Genomic DNA, 19179 nt, shown 5'->3' on the forward strand with positions numbered 1-19179 from the left:
TCATTTTTTATCAAACAAGGTTGTACTTGTAGATTGTGTCTACTTGAGTGCACATTGTCTGATGTTTTGTTTGGAAGGTGAAACCACGATTGTTTCACCCTTAGAAAAGGTGACTATGGGAGGAAGAAGGTAAAGGTGCCTTAACAAAGACTTATGCATTGAAAAAAACAATGTAAAACTCTATAAATTCATACACAAACTGAATCATCTTTTTTTTATATTCTTTATTGAGTACTGCAAGCAGTTGTATAATTTGATAAAGTGCCAATATTAAAGTCTACAGTCTGTAAACTACTTTCTGCAAGCAAGGGAAGAAAGAGCTAGATGAGAGCGCCCTTTACTGGAAACTTGAGTTAGGATTATACCTGTGAATAACCAGCATCAGCTAATGAGAGATGCAGATCTACTGGTGTTTCTTGTCAGGATACAGATCCACAGCTAACAATAGAGATGCAGCACAAAGAAAGAAGGAGAAAAGAAAACCATGACCTTGTGAATGTGACAGTACAAAGTCAGTGTGAGTATTTCAATGAGCGGACGAAACAAGCTGCTGCCGCTCCTGAGAGCTCAGTGATGGGTGTGTCGTGTGTGGGACTGGATCCTGCGTTGGATAAACTGCAGAGGTCTTCTACTGACATCGGTCGCTGGGCAGGTGCTCGTGCTCGGGGATCCAAGGCGATTTGGCGAAACACTCGGCGGCCTTCCTGTCACACTCGCAGATGAACATCTCGCATTCGTTGTTGTTCTCTGAGGAGGAGAAAGTGCACAAGGTGGTTAGGAGGTTATTTCTTCTTCTTTAATAACCTCACGCTCTTGTCGTCTCGGTTCACTCACCGCCACAGGTGAGTGTCTTGCTTGCTTTGTCACAGCTGTAGGCGTAGAACTCGATGTAAGGGTTGTCGATGATGAACCAGCATTGGTCGTGCTGCATGGCATCACTGTAACACTTGTCGTGCACTTGGCAGCACCTGCAGGTTTGACAACACAAGTGTTCAGACAGGGCGAAGAGGTGTTTTTATGTCATGGTAGCACTGAGCTGAGAGAGTGAATGAATCACGACCTGTCCAGTTTGTCCACAGGCGTGCCAGAGCCGCCCTTCCCACAGTAGCAGCCGTAGTCAGCGTAGTCGAAAATCGGCCGGCTGTCGGGCATCATGCACAGGATCATTTGCCTGAACTGGTTGAGCGCCCTGTCGTTGGTAGACAGGGCTGGACCACAGCAAGCTGGAAGGATGAGAAATCTGGTTAAACAGGACTAGAAGGAGCATCAACCGCCGCACATGCAGATGAATCAGAAATACTGTATATATCCACAAGGGAGATGGGGGGTGAAGCTTTTTGTGAAGATGTACTCACCCACAGAGAGGCCGGCGGCCAAGAGAAACAGAGTTCGGAGGGCGTTCATCCTGCGAGTCAAGACCTTCAGACACAGATCCAGCTCAAAGTTCAGGTCCTCTTTATATATCGAGCATCAGGCCTCGGGGGGCCCGCCCCGTCACCTGTTCATACGGCATAGGGTCGCACGGGATCCGGGATTCAAACATGTGCAGAAAGCAAGAAAAACTCCCACGCGCTTAACTTTCCTGTGAAGTCATAGTTCAGCAGCTCAGTGACCACACAGCGATGTTAACTGGGGTGAGAGAGAGGATTCACACTGTGGCCCTTTCTACTCTTTCTACTATTTGTACAAGTGTGATTTCTTACAGTGGCCAGTGTATTGTGCTGTATTATAACTAAAGAAAAAGAGACATTTAAAAATAAAATTATATCCCATCTCCAGTTAATAAACGTCAATATATACTTTCTTCCATTCGTTCTGCTGTATTAAGAAACCTCAGAGAAAAAGGGTCACTTTTCTTAATATACTGAACAGATACTTTTCATTTTGTTGAGAGAGGCTGCGACATTATAACAAGAAATACTTACTGCAAAGAGGTTTGCACTGAAAAACGACGTCTATTAAGTTATTAATTCCGGGAGATTAATACATGAGTGTGGTTGGTTGTTCTCATCCAGGTTTCATAGGAAATATTCCGAAAAGTAATGTATGTACGTTTGTATTCCACTTAATCGTGAGTCAGGAGGCTGGGGACCGATGAGAGAGACAGAAGCACATAGGTCACATCGCCCAGCCTCCAATGTTTGCATTATTTTGTCCTGTACAAAAAGAGAGATAACAAACGTAACATTGAAACTTTCCACCATATGTACGGAGAAGTGGAAAATCCCGAACTACAAAATTACATCTTGGATGATATGAAGAGGACGATAACAGTGGAAGGCAATATTTGTTCTGTTGTCTGTCAGTTCTGTGATGAAATAACGTTGATCTTTCACTTTATCGTGGCTCTAACCACATCTGCTGCCTCATGTGCTTCATGTTATAACATATAGGTGTTTTGTATTGTACTGCAATCAGTCATTAAAAAAAGTTGCGTTACTCTAAAATGTTTCTTCTTCCTTTTCAGATAAAAAGGTTTTTATATTTTCAACTTTTATACAATCACATAAAGCAAAGAAATAACTTATTGTTTTGGTTGCTGCACCTCCTTCAGTCACTCCATTCTCTGTTTTCATCACTAATTCCATGAGTCCTCTCCTCAGTCTTTCTGAGTAAAGCTCATTTCTCCCACTTTTCTTCCAACTCTCTCTTGTAGTCTGAGGCTGTTTGTCAATTTCATGTTTTAAACATTTCAGAAGCCGCTGTCTGGTTCATCAGAGATTAGTTGAAACTACTCATCACCTTTTACAAATAAACAGTGTTTTGATTGAAGCTGACAACACACACGACTCAAACTGCACACGGATTTGAACTGTAACAGGATCTTTAATACAAATATCTCTCAAAATGGAAAATGTGCACGCACCAGCATGATTCAAAGGCTCAACAACACATTTCATTTAATGACACATCAATTTATCTGAATGTCGAGCATCTTCTCATCAATAAATCATCACCATGTCGATTCTGAGACAACAGCAGCAACGAAAAAAACAAAGACACCTTTACGCAGAAGATCGTCTTTTTGTTCACGGCTGTTACACCCAGACACCAACATGTGACAAATACATATTGATGTTTCAAGTCATAATTTCAGTCTTTCAGATCATTAACAATACAAACATGTTGACAGCAACTCCTCAGTAACGCAGCTCTCACACATACGAGGCTTCAACAGAAATGTTTCCTGATCGCTTGGACTGTGGCGAGTGCGTTGCCAAACTGCGTTGTGGTTGTGGTTTTGTTGTGTCACTGTGTTTGAGCTGCGTGTCGAGATAAGCTCAACTTAATTTAACAGCTGCCAATCAAATCGCATTTTAGTTACACGATCCTGAGCCGTTCCCTTTGTCAGTTTTGTGGTTCTTCAAGCCAACGTCCGTCACTTGGTCACAATGATGTGTTTCCATTTATCATCTTTTCCATTTACTTTAACTCTTCATCTCAACTCTCACTTCATAGAAACTGGTATTGCAAATAAATAGTGTCAAAATAAAGATGATGCCATATTGACTGAGAGCAGGGATAAACTACATGGTGTGACCATCGACTGTAAATAAAGATGGACGACTTGACACCTTTCCCTAAGTGGCACCAAACTGTCTTGGTTACCCCCTGGTGGCTGGATGCAGTATAGGTCATAAACTGCACCTAGACTAAAAAGTCAATGTGCATGCTCAATATGTTTTTCTTAAAGATGGTTTCAATTATTTTACAAAATGTACGTTCAAGTGTTTCTCTGCAAAACAGAAGGAAGTGGAGACGCGTCATCCATTTGTATACACAGTCATTGCGTTTGACTCTGAATTAGCGCACTGTATTTACACTGTGTAAATTAAGGAGGATATCAGTGGTATATCAGTGCGTCAAAACTGCAAAGATGATCAAAATGTATGTGTACGCATTAGTATTATACATGATAGTAATGTATGTATTATTCTTCCGATACATTGTCGTGCCGTAAGTGTGAACCTTGTACCTGATCAGGATACATACACTGTGTGTACATTCTACACAAAAATAAATGTTTACTATCGTAGTGCAGTTCTTTTAAAGTTTAGACCAAGTTAATTCATGATAACATAATAATTTGCTCTGGTTTTGGTCTCAACTACGTCGTCTTGGTCCAAACTAGCAATGTGCTCAGACACTTGACTGAAATGGCAACGGACCACAACACTGCAACTATATCAAGATGACATCATCAACCAAGGTAAAAAATTATATATACAACTGAATACTTCACAAATAATACAAAAACTCGATAAATTCACACACACAGAAACTGAATCATTTTTTAATATTCTTTATTGAGTACTGCAAGCATTTGTATAATTTGATAAAGTGCCAATATTAAAGTCTGCAGTCTGTAAACTACTTTCTGCAAGCAAGGGAAGAAAGAGCTAGATGAGAGCGCCCTCTACTGGAAACTTGAGTTAGGATTATACCTGTGAATAACCAGCATCAGTTAATGAGAGATGCAGATCTACTGGTGTTTCTTGTCAGGATACAGATCCACAGCTAACAATAGAGATGCAGCACAAAGAAAGAAGGAGAAAAGAAAACCATGACCTTGTGAATGTGACAGTACAAAGTCAGTGGGAGTATTTCAATGAGCGGACGAAACAAGCTGCTGCCGCTCCTGAGAGCTCAGTGATGGGTGTGTCGTGTGTGGGACTGGATCCTGCATTGGATTAACTGCAGAGGTCTTCTACTGACATCGGTCGCTGGGCAGTCCCTTGTTCTTGGGGTTATGACATGATCTGGCGAAACACTTGGCGGCCTTCCTGTCACACTTGCAGATGAACATCTCACATGCGTTGTTGTTCTCTGAGGAAGAGAAAGTGCACAAGGTGGTTAGGAGGTTATTTCTTCTTCTTTAATAACAACATGCTCTTGTCGTCTCGGTGCACTCACTGTTACAGGTGATCTTCTTTCTTGCTTTGGCACATCTGTAGGAGTAAAAATTGATGTATGGGTTGTCGAAGAAGGACGTGCATTCCTTGAGCTGCATGGCGTCTCTGTAACAGTTGTCGTGCATCTGGCAGCACCTGCAGGTTTTACAACACAAGTGTTCAGACAGGGCGAAGAGGTGTTTCTATGTCATGGTAGCACTGAACTGAGAGAGTGAATGAATCACGACCTGTCCAGTTTGTCCACAGGCGTGCCAGAGCCCCCCTTCCCACAGTAGCAGCCGTAGTTACTGTAGTCGAAATTCGGCCAGCTGTCGGGCATCATGCACAGGATCATTTGCCTGAACTGGGTGAGCGCCTTGTCGTTGGTAGACAGGGCTGAATCACAACAAGCTGGAAGGATGAGGATTCTGGTTAAACAGGACTAGAAGGAGCATCAACATGCAGATGAATCAGAAATACTGTATATATCCACAAGGGAGATGGGGGGGGTGAAGCTTTCTGTTAAGATGTACTCACCCACAGAGAGGCCGGCGGCCAAGAGAAACAGAGTTCGGAGGGCGTTCATCCTGCGAGTCAAGACCTTCAGACACAGATCCAGCTCAGAGTTCAGGTCCTCCTTATATATCGAGCATCAGGCCTCGGGGGGCCCGCCCCGTCACCTGTTCATATACGACATAGGGTCGCACCCCTCACAGTGAACAGGATCCGGGATTCAAACAACAACCAACATGTGCAAAAAGCAAGATAAACTCCAACGCGCTTAACTTTTCTGTGAAGTCATAGTTCAGCAACTAAAATTATATAAATAACAAAATAAAAAGTGGGTTTCTTTATCTTAACGACATATTTTGTTCTTCCTTCCTCCTCCTCTCGTCTTCCATCCTTGTTTTTTCAAAAACAATATACATTTTCCATTTCCTCTTCCATCTCATATCAAATATTTGAGCTGCAATTTCCCATCTCCATTTAATAAATGTCATTATTTGCTTTCTTCCATTCGTTCTGCTGTATTAAGAAACCTCAGAGAAAAAGGTCACTTTTCTTAATATACTGAACAGATACTTTTCATTTTGTTGAGAGAGGCTGCGACATTATACAGAGAAATAATTACTGCAAAGAGGTTTGTACTGAAAAACAACGTCTATTAAGTTATTAATTCCGGGAGATTAATACATGAGTGTGGTTGGTTGTTCTCATCCAGGTTTCATAGGAAATATTCCGAAAAGTAATGTATGTACGTTTGTATTCCACTTAATCGTGAGTCAAGTCATTAAAAAAAGCTGCGTTACTCTGTTTCTTTTCTTTTTCCCTTTCAGATAAAAAGGTTTTGATATTTTCAACTTCTATATAATCATATAAAGCAAAGAAATAAATCAATGGTTTGGTTGCTGCACCTCCTTCAGTCACTCCATTCTCTGTTTTCATCACTAATTCCATGAGTCCTCTCCTCAGTCTTTCTGAGTAAAGCTCATTTCTCCCACTTTTCTTCCAACTCTCTCTTGTAGTCTGAGGCTGTTTGTCAATTTCATGTGTTAAACATTTCAGAAGCCGCTGTCTGGTTCATCAGAGATTAGTTGAAACTACTCATCACCTTTTGCAAATAAACAGTGTTTTGATTGAAGCTGACAACACACATGACTCAAACTGCACACGGATTTGAACTGTAACAGGATCTTTAATACAAATATCTCTCAAAATAGAAAATGTGCACGCACCAGCATGATTCAAAGGCTCAACAACACATTTCATTTAATGACACAGCAATTTATCTGAATGTCGAGCATCTTCTCATTAATAAATCATCACCACGTCGATTCTGAGACAACAGCAGCGACGAAAAAAAACAAAGACACCTTTATGCAGAAGATCGTCTTTTTGTTCACGGCTGTTACACCCAGACACCAACATGTGACAAATACATTTGTTGCCAACTGCGTTGTGGTTGTGGTTTTGTTGTGTCACTGTGTTTGAGCTGCGTGTCGAGATAAGCTCAACTTAATTTAACAGCTGCCAATCAAATCGCATTTTAACAAACACTCAAGAGCAGGCGCCAGCCAATCACATGAATGCAAATACAATTTTCAGCCTGACATCAAACATCTCAAGGAGGCGGAGGCAGCTGGTGAACCTGGTGAATGTTGCTTGTGAAATGTATTTCCCACGACTTCCCTTTAGCATTGCACGGGCAGCTAGCATGGAGCGTTAGCACAAAGGCCAGCCACTCCGTGTGCCCCGAGCAGGACACTGTGATTGGTTATCTTAATGATGATCATGCCAGCACTCAGTGTCAGGCACGTCCACTGTAAAGCGTTGAAGCAACACGTGTGTGTGAGCGCTCGCTGCTCAGCAGCAGTTCCAGTCTGTTACACGATCCTGAGCCGTTCCCTTTGTCAGTTTTGTGGTTCTTCAAGCCAACGTCCGTCACTTGGTCACAATGATGTGTTTCCATTTATCATCTTTTCCATTTACTTTAACTCTTCATCTCAACTCTCACTTTATAGAAACTCGTATTGCAAATAAATAGTGTCAAAATCAAAATTATGCCATATTGACTGAGGGCAGAGATAAACTACATGGTGTGACCATCGACTGTAAATAAAGATGGACGACTTGACACCTTTCTCTAAGTGGCACCAAACTGTCTTGGTTACCCCCTGGTGGCTGGATGAAGTATAGGTCATAAACTGCACCTAGACTAAAAAGTCAATGTGCATGCTCAATACGTTTTTCTTAAAGATGGTTTCAATTATTTTACAAAATGTACGTTCAAGTGTTTTTCTGCAAAACAGAAGGAAGTGGAGACGCGTCATCCATTTGTATACACAGTCATTGCGTTTGACTCTGAATTAGCGCACTGTGTTTACACTGTGTAAATTAAGGAGGATATCAGTGGTATATCAGTGCGTCAAAACTGCAAAGATGATCAAAATGTATGTGTACGCATTAGTATTATACATTATAGTAATGTATGTATTATTCTTCCGATACATTGTCGTGCCGCAAGTGTGAACGTTTTACCTGATCAGGATACATGCACCGTGTGTACATTCTACACAAAAATAAATGTTTACTATCGTAGTGCAGTTATTTTAAAGTTTAGACCAAGTTAATTCATGATAACATAATAATTTGCTCTGGTTTTGGTCTCAACTACGTCGTCTTGGTCCAAACTAGCAATGTGCTCGGACACTTGACTGAAATGGCAACGGACCACAACACTGCAACTATATCAAGATGACATCATCAACCAAGGTAAAAAATAATATATACAACTGAATACTTCACAAATAATACAAAAACTCTATAAATTCACACACACAGAAACTGAATCATTTTTTAATATTCTTTATTGAGTACTGCAAGCATTTGTATAATTTGATAAAGTGCCAATATTAAAGTCTACAGTCTGTAAACTACTTTCTGCAAGCAAGGGAAGAAAGAGCTAGATGAGAGCGCCCTCTACTGGAAACTTGAGTTAGGATTATACCTGTGAATAACCAGCATCAGTTAATGAGAGATGCAGATCTACTGGTGTTTCTTGTCAGGATACAGATCCACAGCTAACAATAGAGATGCAGCACAAAGAAAGAAGGAGAAAAGAAAACCATGACCTTGTGAATGTGACAGTACAAAGTCAGTGGGAGTATTTCAATGAGTGGACGAAACAAGCTGCTGCCGCTCCTGACAGCTCAGTGATGGGTGTGTCGTGTGTGGGAGTGGATCCTGCCTTCGATTAACTGGAGAGGTCTTCTACTGACATCGGTCGCTGGGCAGTTGCTTGTGCTCGGGGTTATAAGGCGATTTGGCGAAACACTCGGCGGCCTTCCTGTCACACTCACAGATGAACCACCCACATGCGTCTTTTTTTCCTGAGGAGGAGAAAGTGCACAAGGTGGTTAGGAGGTTATTTCTTCTTCTTTAATAACCTCACGCTCTTGTCGTCTCGGTGCACTCACCGTTACAGGTGAGCGTCTTGCTTGCTTTGTCACAGCTGTAGGAGTAGAACTTGGTGAAGGACGTGCATTCATTGTGCTCTATGTAACACTTGTCGTGCACTTGGCAGCACCTGCAGGTTTGACAACACAAGTGTTCAGACAGGGCGAAAAGGTGTTTTTATGTCATGGTAGCACTGAACTGAGAGAGTGAATGAATCACGACCTGTCCAGCTTGTCCACAGGCTTGCCAGAGCCGCCCTTCCCACAGTAGCAGCCGTAGTCACCGTAGTCGAAATTCGGCCGGCTGTCGGGCATCGTGCACAGGATCACGTCCTTGAACTGGTTGAGCGCCTTGTCGTTGGTAGACAGGGCTGAAGCACAACAAGGTGGAAGGATGAGGATTCTGGTTAAACAGGACTAGAAGGAGCATCAACCGCCGCACATGCAGATGAATCAGAAATACTGTATTTATCCAGAAGGGAGATGGGGGGTGAAGCTTTCTGTGAAGATGTACTCACCCACAGAGAGGCCGGCGGCCAAGAGAAACAGAGTTCGGAGGGCGTTCATCCTGCGAGTCAAGACCTTCAGACACAGATCCAGCTCAGAGTTCAGGTCCTCCTTATATATCGAGCATCAGGCCTCAGGGGGCCCGCCCCGTCACCTGTTCATACGACATAGGGTCGCACCCCTCACAGTGAACAGGATCCGGGATTCAAACACGAACCAACATTCGTGAGAAAAACTCTAACGCCCTTAAGTTTTCTGTGAAGTCATAGTTCAGCAGCTCAGTGACCACAAAGCGATGTTAACTGAGGTGAGAGAGAGGATTCACAGTGTGGATCTTTCTACTCTTCATTTGTAAAAGTGGGATTTCTTACAGTGGCCAGTGTATTGTGCTGTATTATAACTAAAGAAAAAGAGACATTTAAAAATAAAATTATATATATAATAAAATAAAGTGGGTTTCTTCATCTTAGTTATATTTTGTTCTTCCTTCCTCCTCCTCTCGTCTTCCATCCTTGTTTTTTCAAAAGCAATATCCATTTTCCGTTTCCTCTTCCATCTCATATCAAATATTTGAGTTACAATTTCCCATCTCCAAGAAAAGGGTCACTTTTCTTAATATACTGAACGGAAACTTCTCATTTTGTTGAGAGAGGCTGCGACATTATACAGAGAAATAATTACTGCAAAGAGGTTTGCACTGAAAAACAACGTCTATTAAGTTATTAATTTCAGTTTTGATGCAAAACCGGGAGATTAATACATGAGTGTGGCTGGTTGTTCTCATCCAGGTTTCATAGGAAATATTATGAAAAGTAATGTATGTACGTTTGTATTCCACTTAATCGTGAGTCAAGTCATTAAAAAAAGCTGCGTTACTCTGTTTCTTTTCTTTTTCCTTTTCAGATAAAAAGGTTTTTATATTTTCAACTTTTATATAATCATATAAAGCAAAGAAATAAATCAATGGTTTGGTTGCTGCACCTCCTTCAGTCACTCCATTCTCTGTTTTCATCACTAATTCCATGAGTCCTCTCCTCAGTCTTTCTGAGTAAAGCTCATTTCTCCCACTTTTCTTCCAACTCTCTCTTGTAGTCTGAGGCTGTTTGTCAATTTCATGTTTTAAACATTTCAGAAGCCGCTGTCTGGTTCATCAGAAATTAGTTGAAACAACTCATCACCTTTTGCAAATAAACAGTGTTTTGATTGAAGCTGACAACACACATGACTCAAACTGCACACGGATTTGAACTGTAACAGGATCTTTAATACAAATATCTCTCAAAATAGAAAATGTGCACGCAGGAGGACGATTCAAAGGCTCAACAACACATTTCATTTAATGACACATCAATTTATCTGAATGTCGAGCATCTTCTCATCAATAAATCATCACCACGTCGATTCTGAGACAACAGCAGCGACGAAAAAAAACAAAGACACCTTTATGCAGAAGATCGTCTTTTTGTTCACGGCTGTTACACCCAGACACCAACATGTGACAAATACATATTGATGTTTCAAGTCATAATTTCCGTCCTTCAGATCATTAACCAGGGGTAGGCAACCTTTACTATCAAAAGAGCCGTTTTGCCCCCTCTTCCCCCAAATCAAATTTGTCTGGAGCCGCAAAACATATTTGATAACACAGCTTATAACGTTGATATATAGTTATACTATATATATTAAAACTCTAGTTTGTTGCATTTATGAAATTATAGAACGACAATAAAGAAAACTGTTGACATTTTATTGCTATTTTTAACTGTTACAACAAAGGAAAACACCAAACTCTTATGAAGAGGAGAAGAAAATACACTGGCAATGTGAAGGCCTACTTTGAAATAAATTAAACACAGAACTATGCAGGCCTATTTGAGTCCTCCCCATATTTGTGGGAAATGTATGAAATAAGAAGTAGTCCACTTTGAAATAAATAAAAAGATATAGCTAAAGCCTTATAGCTTAAAAATATATATTTTAGTTGACGAAGTATTAAAACAAAAAGTGAGAGCAGGTCAGACCGGAGGCGGACACATGACTGAAGCTCGGTACAAACCAGCTGCAGCTTCTGCTCTGATCTAGAAGCTGCGGCGCTGATCTCTGAGCAGCTGAGACCAGAGAGACTCGGTGTTTTCACTGTTTCCACTGATAAGAAGCAGCCGGTAAGTACGTGACGAGCGGGGTGGGCGGGGCCTGTGTGTGTGTGCGCTGTCTGGGAGCACACACACACACACACACACACGCTCCTGGTATTTCATGCTGGCCTGATACGATGATTTAATAAAAATGAACGTGACGTTCACTCACGTTCATCATATGAAAACTGATTCGTTAAGTTCACCGTTCAACACTGCACAGGGAGCCGCTGCAGAGGGGCTGAAGAGCCGCGGGTTGCCGACCCCTGACCTAGAGACTAAACAGTCAATGTGCATGCTCAATATGTTTTTCTTAAAGATGGTTTCAATTATTTTACAAAATGTACGTTCAAGTGTTTCTCTGCAAAACAGAAGGAAGTGGAGACGCGTCATCCATTTGTATACACAGTCATTGCGTTTGACTCTGAATTAGCGCACTGTATTTACACTGTGTAAATTAAGGAGGATATCAGTGGTATATCAGTGCGTCAAAACTGCAAAGATGATCAAAATGTATGTGTACGCATTAGTATTATACATTATAGTAATGTATTTATTATTCTTCCGATACATTGTCGTGCCGTAAGTGTGAACCTTGTACCTGATCAGGATACATACACTGTGTGTACATTCTACACAAAAATAAATGTTTACTATCGTAGTGCAGTTATTTTAAAGTTTAGACCAAGTTAATTCATGATAACATAATAATTTGCTCTGGTTTTGGTCTCAACTACGTCGTCTTGGTCCAAACTAGCAATGTGCTCAGACACTTGACTGAAATGGCAACGGACCACAACACTGCAACTATATTAAGATGACATCATCAACCAAGGTAAAAAATAATATATACAACTGAATACTTCACAAATAATACAAAAACTCTATAAATTCACACACACAGAAACTGAATAATTTTTTTATCTTCTTTATTGAGTACTGCAAGCATTTGTATAATTTGATAAAGTGCCAATATTAAAGTCTACAGTCTGTAAACTACTTTCTGCAAGCAAGGGAAGAAAGAGCTAGATGAGAGCGCCCTCTACTGGAAACTTGAGTTAGGATTATACCTGTGAATAACCAGCATCAGTTAATGAGAGATGCAGATCTACGGGTGTTTCTTGTCAGGATACAGATCCACAGCTAACAATAGAGATGCAGCACAAAGAAAGAAGGAGAAAAGAAAACCATGACCTTGTGAATGTGACAGTACAAAGTCAGTGTGAGTATTTCAATGAGCGGACGAAACAAGCTGCTGCCGCTCCTGAGAGCTCAGTGATGGGTGTGTCGTGTGTGGGAGTGGATCCTGCCTTCGATTAACTGCAGAGGTCTTCTACTGACATTGGTCGCTGGGCAGTCGCTTGTGCTCGGGGTTATAAGGCGTTCTGGCGAAACACTCAGCGGCCTTCCTGTCACATGCGCAGATGAACATCTCACATGCGTTGTTGTTCTCTGAGGAGGAGAAAGTGCACAAGGTGGTTAGGAGGTTATTTCTTCTTCTTTAATAACCTCACGCTTCATCAGCGACCGCGAGGACGCTGACGTCCTGGACTACAACCGCAACAAAGGTGGCGTGGACAACCTAGACAAGGTGATCGGAACGTACAGCTGCAGGAGGATGACCGCGCGCTGGCCCCTGGTCGTCTTTCACAACATTCTCGACGTCTCCGCCTACAACGCCTTTGTGATATGGAAAGAGATCAACCCAGACTGGATGCCGGGCAAGTGGAACAAGCGGAGGGTGTTCCTAGAGCAGCTGGGAAAGGCTTTCGTGACTCCGTTCATCGCACGAAGGGAGCGCATCCCCCGCACGGACGCGTCCGCTGCGGTTGTGAAGGCTGTAAAAGCCGCCGCCGCCGCACAGAGAGCTGTTGACTACGACGCTCGACCCGAGTGTCCGGCCTCCTCCATAGCCCTAGCAGCAGCCCCGCTCGGGGCGAGTAAGAGGAAGAGGTGTCAGATATGCCACAGGAAAAAGGACTGTAAAACTTTTAACACCAGCCGATCAAATCGCATCTTAACAAACACTCAAGAGCAGGCGCCAGCCAATCACACGAATGCAAATACAATTTTCAGCCTGACATCAAACATCTCAAGGAGGCGGAGGCAGCTGGTGAACCTGGTGAATGTTGCTTGTGAAATGTATTTCCCATGACTTCCCTTTAGCATTGCACGGGCAGCTAGCATGGCGCGTTAGCACAAAGGCCAGCCACTTCGTGTGCCCCGAGCAGGACACTGTGATTGGTTATCTTAATGATGATCATGCCAGCACTCAGTGTCAGGCACGTCCACCGTAAAGCGTTGAAGCAACACGTGTGTGTGAGCGCTCGCTGCTCAGCAGCAGTTCCAGTCTGTTACACGATCCTGAGCCGTTCCCTTTCTCAGTTTTGTCGTTCTTCAAGCCAACGTCCGTCACTTGGTCACAATGATGTGTTTCCATTTATGTCATCTTTTCCATTTAGCTTAATTATGGGTAAACCACTAGGCACAACGCATTGCAGGGCATGCAACAATAATGTTATTCCTTGGTTGTTCTTTAAAGTCGTGGGATTCTCAAAGTGTTTTCATTTTACAGATAGGACTTATAGTTTTTGAGTACCAAGCATTTGTTTGAGGAGAGCGCTAGAGTGTAGAACTTTCTCTGCCCCATTGGGTCCAATGTAAATTTTCAGAGGACATTTTTGAAAGGGGAAGTACTTTTCTAATTCACTTGCACAGTCAAATGTTTTGACTCTAACCAATAATGTAGATATCTGTTTGTTCGGCAAAGTCTTGTGATTCTCACTGTGTTTTTATTTCACAGATAGGAGTTATAGATTTTGAATCAGAGCGTTTTAACATTGCTTTTTCTTTGTCTTTCAGAGGGGGACTTTTGAACTCTTTAAATATACAACTTTCTATGATTTTGAACAACAATGTGATTGGCTCTTCATCAGAGCCCCGACCTGAACAGATCTATTAGTGTGTATGCAGTGATAGTGATAGCGCCACCTGATGATCAAGTCTGTCTCTCTCTCTCTCTCTCTCTTAAACCAGCCAGTCTCTCTCTCTCTCTCTCTCTGGGTCTGTCTCTCTCTCTTAAAGCAGCCAGTCTGTCTCTCTCTCAAATGGAAAGAGTCTCTCTGGAGCCAGCAGCAAGCACTAGGCACCCATTCGAAATTTCTCGGCAGGAGGAATTTTCTAGTTCTTCAACTCTCAGTTTATAGAAACTGGTATTGCAACTAAATAGTGTCAAAATCAAAATGATGCCATATTGACTTAATTTAATTGTAAATACAGTGCGCTAATTCAGAATCAAACACAATGACTGTGTATAAAAATGGATGACGCGTCTCCACTTCCTTCTGTTTTGCAGAGAAACACTTGAACATACATTTTGTAAAATAATTGAAACCATCTTTAAGAAAAACATATTGAGCATGCACATTGACTTTTTAGTCTAGGTGCAGTTTATGACCTATACTTCATCCAGCCACCAGGGGGTAACCAAGACAGTTTGGTGCCACTTAGGGAAAGGTGTCAAGTCGGCCATCTTTATTTACAGTCTATGGTCACACCCAAGCGGCAAAATCCCGGGCTGAGCGATGAGGCCAATACAGAAGTGCAAAAAGCTGCAGTTCACTGGATGGCCACCTGAGGCTGGCTCCAAGAAGGAGTCAATTCCCATTGCCTCCCATGTTAAAAAGACAGACTTTAGAGCAGAATTAAACCTGTTTACAGCCTGGTTAAAAAAACGGTTTTAGTCTCAATCACAACGTTCTTCCTTCATGACAACTCTGAGGGGGGTGAATTTTTTTCTTTAAGGAGGATATCAGTGGTATATCAGTGCATCAAAACTGCAGAGATGATCAAAATGTATGTGTACGCATTAGTATTATACATTATAGTAATGTATGTATTATTTTTCCGATACATTGTCGTGCCGTAAGTGTGAACCTTGTACCTGATCAGGATACATACACTGTGTGTACATTCTACACAAAAATAAAAAAAATAAATGTTTACTATCGTAGTGCAGTTCTTTTAAAGTTTAGACCAAGTTAATTCATGATAACATAATAATTTGCTCTGGTTTTGGTCTCAACTACGTCGTCTTGGTCCAAACTAGCAATGTGCTCGGACACTTGACTGAAATGGCAACGGACCACAACACTGCAACTATATTAAGATGACATCATCAACCAAGGTATAAAATAATATATACAACTGAATACTTCACAAATAATACAAAAACTCTATAAATTCATACACACACAAACTGAATCATCTTCTTTATTGAGTACTGCAAGCATTTGTATAATTTGATAAAGTGCCAATATTAAAGTCTACAGTCTGTAAACTACTTTCTGCAAGCAAGGGAAGAAAGAGCTAGATGAGAGCGCCCTCTACTGGAAACTTGAGTTAGGATTATACCCGTGAATAACCGAGCATCAGTTAATGAGAGATGCAGATCTACTGGTGTTTCTTGTCAGGATACAGATCCACAGCTAACAATAGAGATGCAGCACAAAGAAAGAAGGAGAAAAGAAAACCATGACCTTGTGAATGTGACAGTACAAAGTCAGTGGGAGTATTTCAATGAGCGGACGAAACAAGCTGCTGCCGCTCCTGAGAGCTCAGTGATGGGTGTGTCATGTGTGGGACTGGATCCTGCCTTCGATTAACTGCAGAGGTCTTCTACTGACATCGGTCGCTGGGCAGGTGCTCGTGCTCGGGGTTATAAGGCGATTTGGCGAAACACTCGGCGGCCTTCCTGTCACACTCGCAGATGAACATCTTGCATGCGTTGTTGTTCTCTGAGGAGGAGAAAGTGCACAAGGTGGTTAGGAGGTTATTTCTTCTTGTTTAATAACCTCACGCTCTTGTCGTCTCGGTGCACTCACTGTTACAGGTGAGTGTCTTGCTTGCTTTGTCACAACTGTAGGAGTAAAAATTGGTGTAAGGGTTGTGGAAGATGGACCAGCATGCGTTGAGCTGCATGGCGTCACTGTAACACTTGTCGTGCACTTGGCAGCACCTGCAGGTTTGACAACACAAGTGTTCAGCCTGGGCGAAAAGGTGTTTTTATGTCATGGTAGCACTGAACTGAGCGAATGAATCACGACCTGTCCAGATCGTCCACAGGCGTGCCACCGCCGCCCCATCCACAGAAGCAGCCGTAGTCAGCGTAGTCCAAAAGCGGCCAGCTGTTAGGCATCATGCACAGGATCATGTTCCTGAACTGGTTGAGCGCCTTGCCTTCGCGAGACAGGGCTGAAGCACAACAAGGTGGAAGGATGAGGATTCTGGTTAAACAGGACTAGAAGGAGCATCAACATGCAGATGAATCAGAAATACTGTATATATCCACAAGGGAGATGGGGGGTGAAGCTTTTTATGAAGATGTACTCACCCACAGAGAGGCCGGCGGCCAAGAGAAACAGAGTTCGGAGGGTGTTCATCCTGCGAGTCAAGACCTTCAGACACAGATCCAGCTCAAAGTTCAGGTCCTCCTTATATATCGAGCATCAGGCCTCGGGGGGCCCGCCCTGTCACCTGTTCATACGACATAGGGTCGCACCCCTCACAGTGAACAGGATCCGGGATTCAAACACGAACCAACATTCGTGAGAAAAACTCTAACGCCCTTAAGTTTTCTGAGAAGTCATAGTTCAGCAGCTCAGTGACCACAAAGCGATGTTAACTGAGGTGAGAGAGAGGATTCACAGTGTGGATCTTTCTACTCTTCATTTGTAAAAGTGGGATTTCTTACAGTGGCCAGTGTATTGTGCTGTATTATAACTAAAGAAAAAGAGACATTTAAAAATAAAATTATATATATAATAAAATAAAGTGGGTTTCTTCATCTTAGTTATATTTTGTACTTCCTTCCTCCTCCTCTCGTCTTCCATCCTTGTTTTTTCAAAAACAATATCCATTTTCTGTTTCCTCTTCCATCTCATATCAAATATTTGAGTTACAATTTCCCATCTCCAAGAAAAGGGTCACTTTTCTTAATATACTGAATGGAAACTTCTCATTTTGTTGAGAGAGGCTGCAACATTATACAGAGAAATAATTACTGCAAAGAGGTTTGCACTGAAAAACAACGTCTATTAAGTTATTAATTTCAGTTTTGATGCAAAACCGGGAGATTAATACATGAGTGTGGCTGGTTGTTCTCATCCAGGTTTCATAGGAAATATTATGAAAAGTAATGTATGTACGTTTGTATTCCACTTAATCGTGAGTGAAGTCATTAAAAAAAGCTGCGTAACTCTGTTTCTTTTCTTTTTCCTTTTCAGATAAAAAGGTTTTGATATTTTCAACTTCTATATAATCATATAAAGCAAAGAAATAAATCAATGGTTTGGTTGCTGCACCTCCTTCAGTCACTCCATTCTCTGTTTTCATCACTAATTCCATGAGTCCTCTCCTCAGTCTTTCTGAGTAAAGCTCATTTCTCCCACTTTTCTTCCAACTCTCTCTTGTAGTCTGAGGCTGTTTGTCAATTTCATGTTTTAAACATTTCAGAAGCCGCTGTCTGGTTCATCAGAAATTAGTTGAAACAACTCATCACCTTTTGCAAATAAACAGTGTTTTGATTGAAGCTGACAACACACATGACTCAAACTGCACACGGATTTGAACTGTAACAGGATCTTTAATACAAATATCTCTCAAAATAGAAAATGTGCACGCACCAGCACGATTCAAAGGCTCAACAACACATTTCATTTAATGACACATCAATTTATCTGAATGTCGAGCATCTTCTCATCAATAAATCATCACCACGTCGATTCTGAGACAACAGCAGCGACGAAAAAAAACAAAGACACCTTTACGCAGAAGATCTTCTTTTTGTTCACGGCTGTTACACCCAGACACCAACATGTGACAAATACATATTGATGTTTCAAGTCATAATTTCCGTCCTTCAGATCATTAACCAGGGGTAGGCAACCTTTACTATCAAAAGAGCCATTTTGCCCCCTCTTCCCCCAAATCAAATTTGTCTGGAGCCGCAAAACATATTTGATAACACAGCTTATAACGTTGATATATAGTTATACTATATATATTAAAACTCTAGCTTGTTGCATTTATGAAATTATAGAACGACAATAAAGAAAACTGTTGACATTTTATTGCTATTTTTAACTGTTACAACAAAGGAAAACACCAAACTCTTATGAAGAGGAGAAGAAAATACACTGGCAATGTGAAGGCCTACTTTGAAATAAATTAAACACAGAACTATGCAGGCCTATTTGAGTCCTCCCCATATTTGTGGGAAATGTATGAAATAAGAAGTAGTCCACTTTGAAATAAATAAAAAGATATAGCTAAAGCCTTATAGCTTAAAAAGATATATTTTAGTTGACGAAGTATTAAAACAAAAAGTGAGAGCAGGTCAGACCGGAGGCGGACACATGACTGAAGCTCGGTACAAACCAGCTGCAGCTTCTGCTCTGATCTAGAAGCTGCGGCGCTGATCTCTGAGCAGCTGAGACCAGAGAGACTCGGTGTTTTCACTGTTTCCACTGATAAGAAGCAGCCGGTAAGTACGTGACGAGCGGGGTGGGCGGGGCCTGTGTGTGTGTGCGCTGTCTGGGAGCACACACACACACACACACACACGCTCCTGGTATTTCATGCTGGCCTGATACGATGATTTAATAAAAATGAACGTGACGTTCACTCACG

The 19179-nt window shown here is 41.7% G+C and overlaps 2 protein-coding genes across 3 annotated transcripts; both read right to left on the reverse strand.

Moving 5' to 3' along the window:
- Window positions 1-307: 307 nt before the first annotated feature.
- On the reverse strand, window positions 308-5615 carry LOC117771212 (phospholipase A2, minor isoenzyme-like). Of its 2 annotated transcripts, XM_034601287.1 has the most exons (5): window positions 5580-5615; window positions 5430-5513; window positions 1061-1223; window positions 835-968; window positions 460-747 (listed from the first exon to the last, which is right to left on the reverse strand). In XM_034601287.1, the coding sequence occupies exons 1-5, from the start codon at window positions 5587-5589 to the stop codon at window positions 629-631; spliced, it is 510 nt and encodes a 169-aa protein (XP_034457178.1). In that variant the 5' UTR covers window positions 5590-5615; the 3' UTR covers window positions 460-628. The 2 variants fall into 2 exon arrangements, with proteins under 2 accessions (XP_034457179.1, XP_034457178.1); XM_034601288.1 differs by lacking the exons at window positions 5430-5513; window positions 5580-5615 and adding an exon at window positions 1356-1491 and having other exon boundaries at window positions 308-747.
- A 10140-nt stretch (window positions 5616-15755) lies between these two features.
- On the reverse strand, window positions 15756-17066 carry LOC117771213 (phospholipase A2-like). Its single transcript, XM_034601290.1, has 5 exons — window positions 17028-17066; window positions 16883-16963; window positions 16596-16743; window positions 16374-16507; window positions 15756-16286 (listed from the first exon to the last, which is right to left on the reverse strand). The coding sequence occupies exons 1-5, from the start codon at window positions 17038-17040 to the stop codon at window positions 16168-16170; spliced, it is 495 nt and encodes a 164-aa protein (XP_034457181.1). The 5' UTR covers window positions 17041-17066; the 3' UTR covers window positions 15756-16167.
- Between the last annotated feature and the right edge of the window lie 2113 nt (window positions 17067-19179).

This window comes from Hippoglossus hippoglossus, chromosome 12, assembly GCF_009819705.1.
Source record: "Hippoglossus hippoglossus isolate fHipHip1 chromosome 12, fHipHip1.pri, whole genome shotgun sequence".
NCBI classification, from domain to species: Eukaryota; Metazoa; Chordata; class Actinopteri; order Pleuronectiformes; family Pleuronectidae; genus Hippoglossus; species Hippoglossus hippoglossus.

Bases quoted from the DNA above. Each gene is read 5' to 3' on its own strand.
- LOC117771212 (XM_034601287.1), bottom strand. The intron at 1,224-5,429 runs GTGAGTACATCT...TCATCCTTCCAG, and splicing joins GGCCGCCGGCCTCTCTGTGG to CTTGCTGTGGTCCAGCCCTG. The intron at 969-1,060 runs GTCGTGATTCAT...TCAAACCTGCAG, and splicing joins CCTGTGGACAAACTGGACAG to GTGCTGCCAAGTGCACGACA.
- LOC117771213 (XM_034601290.1), bottom strand. The intron at 16,744-16,882 runs GTGAGTACATCT...GTTGTGCTTCAG, and splicing joins GGCCGCCGGCCTCTCTGTGG to CCCTGTCTCGCGAAGGCAAG. The intron at 16,508-16,595 runs GTCGTGATTCAT...TCAAACCTGCAG, and splicing joins CCTGTGGACGATCTGGACAG to GTGCTGCCAAGTGCACGACA.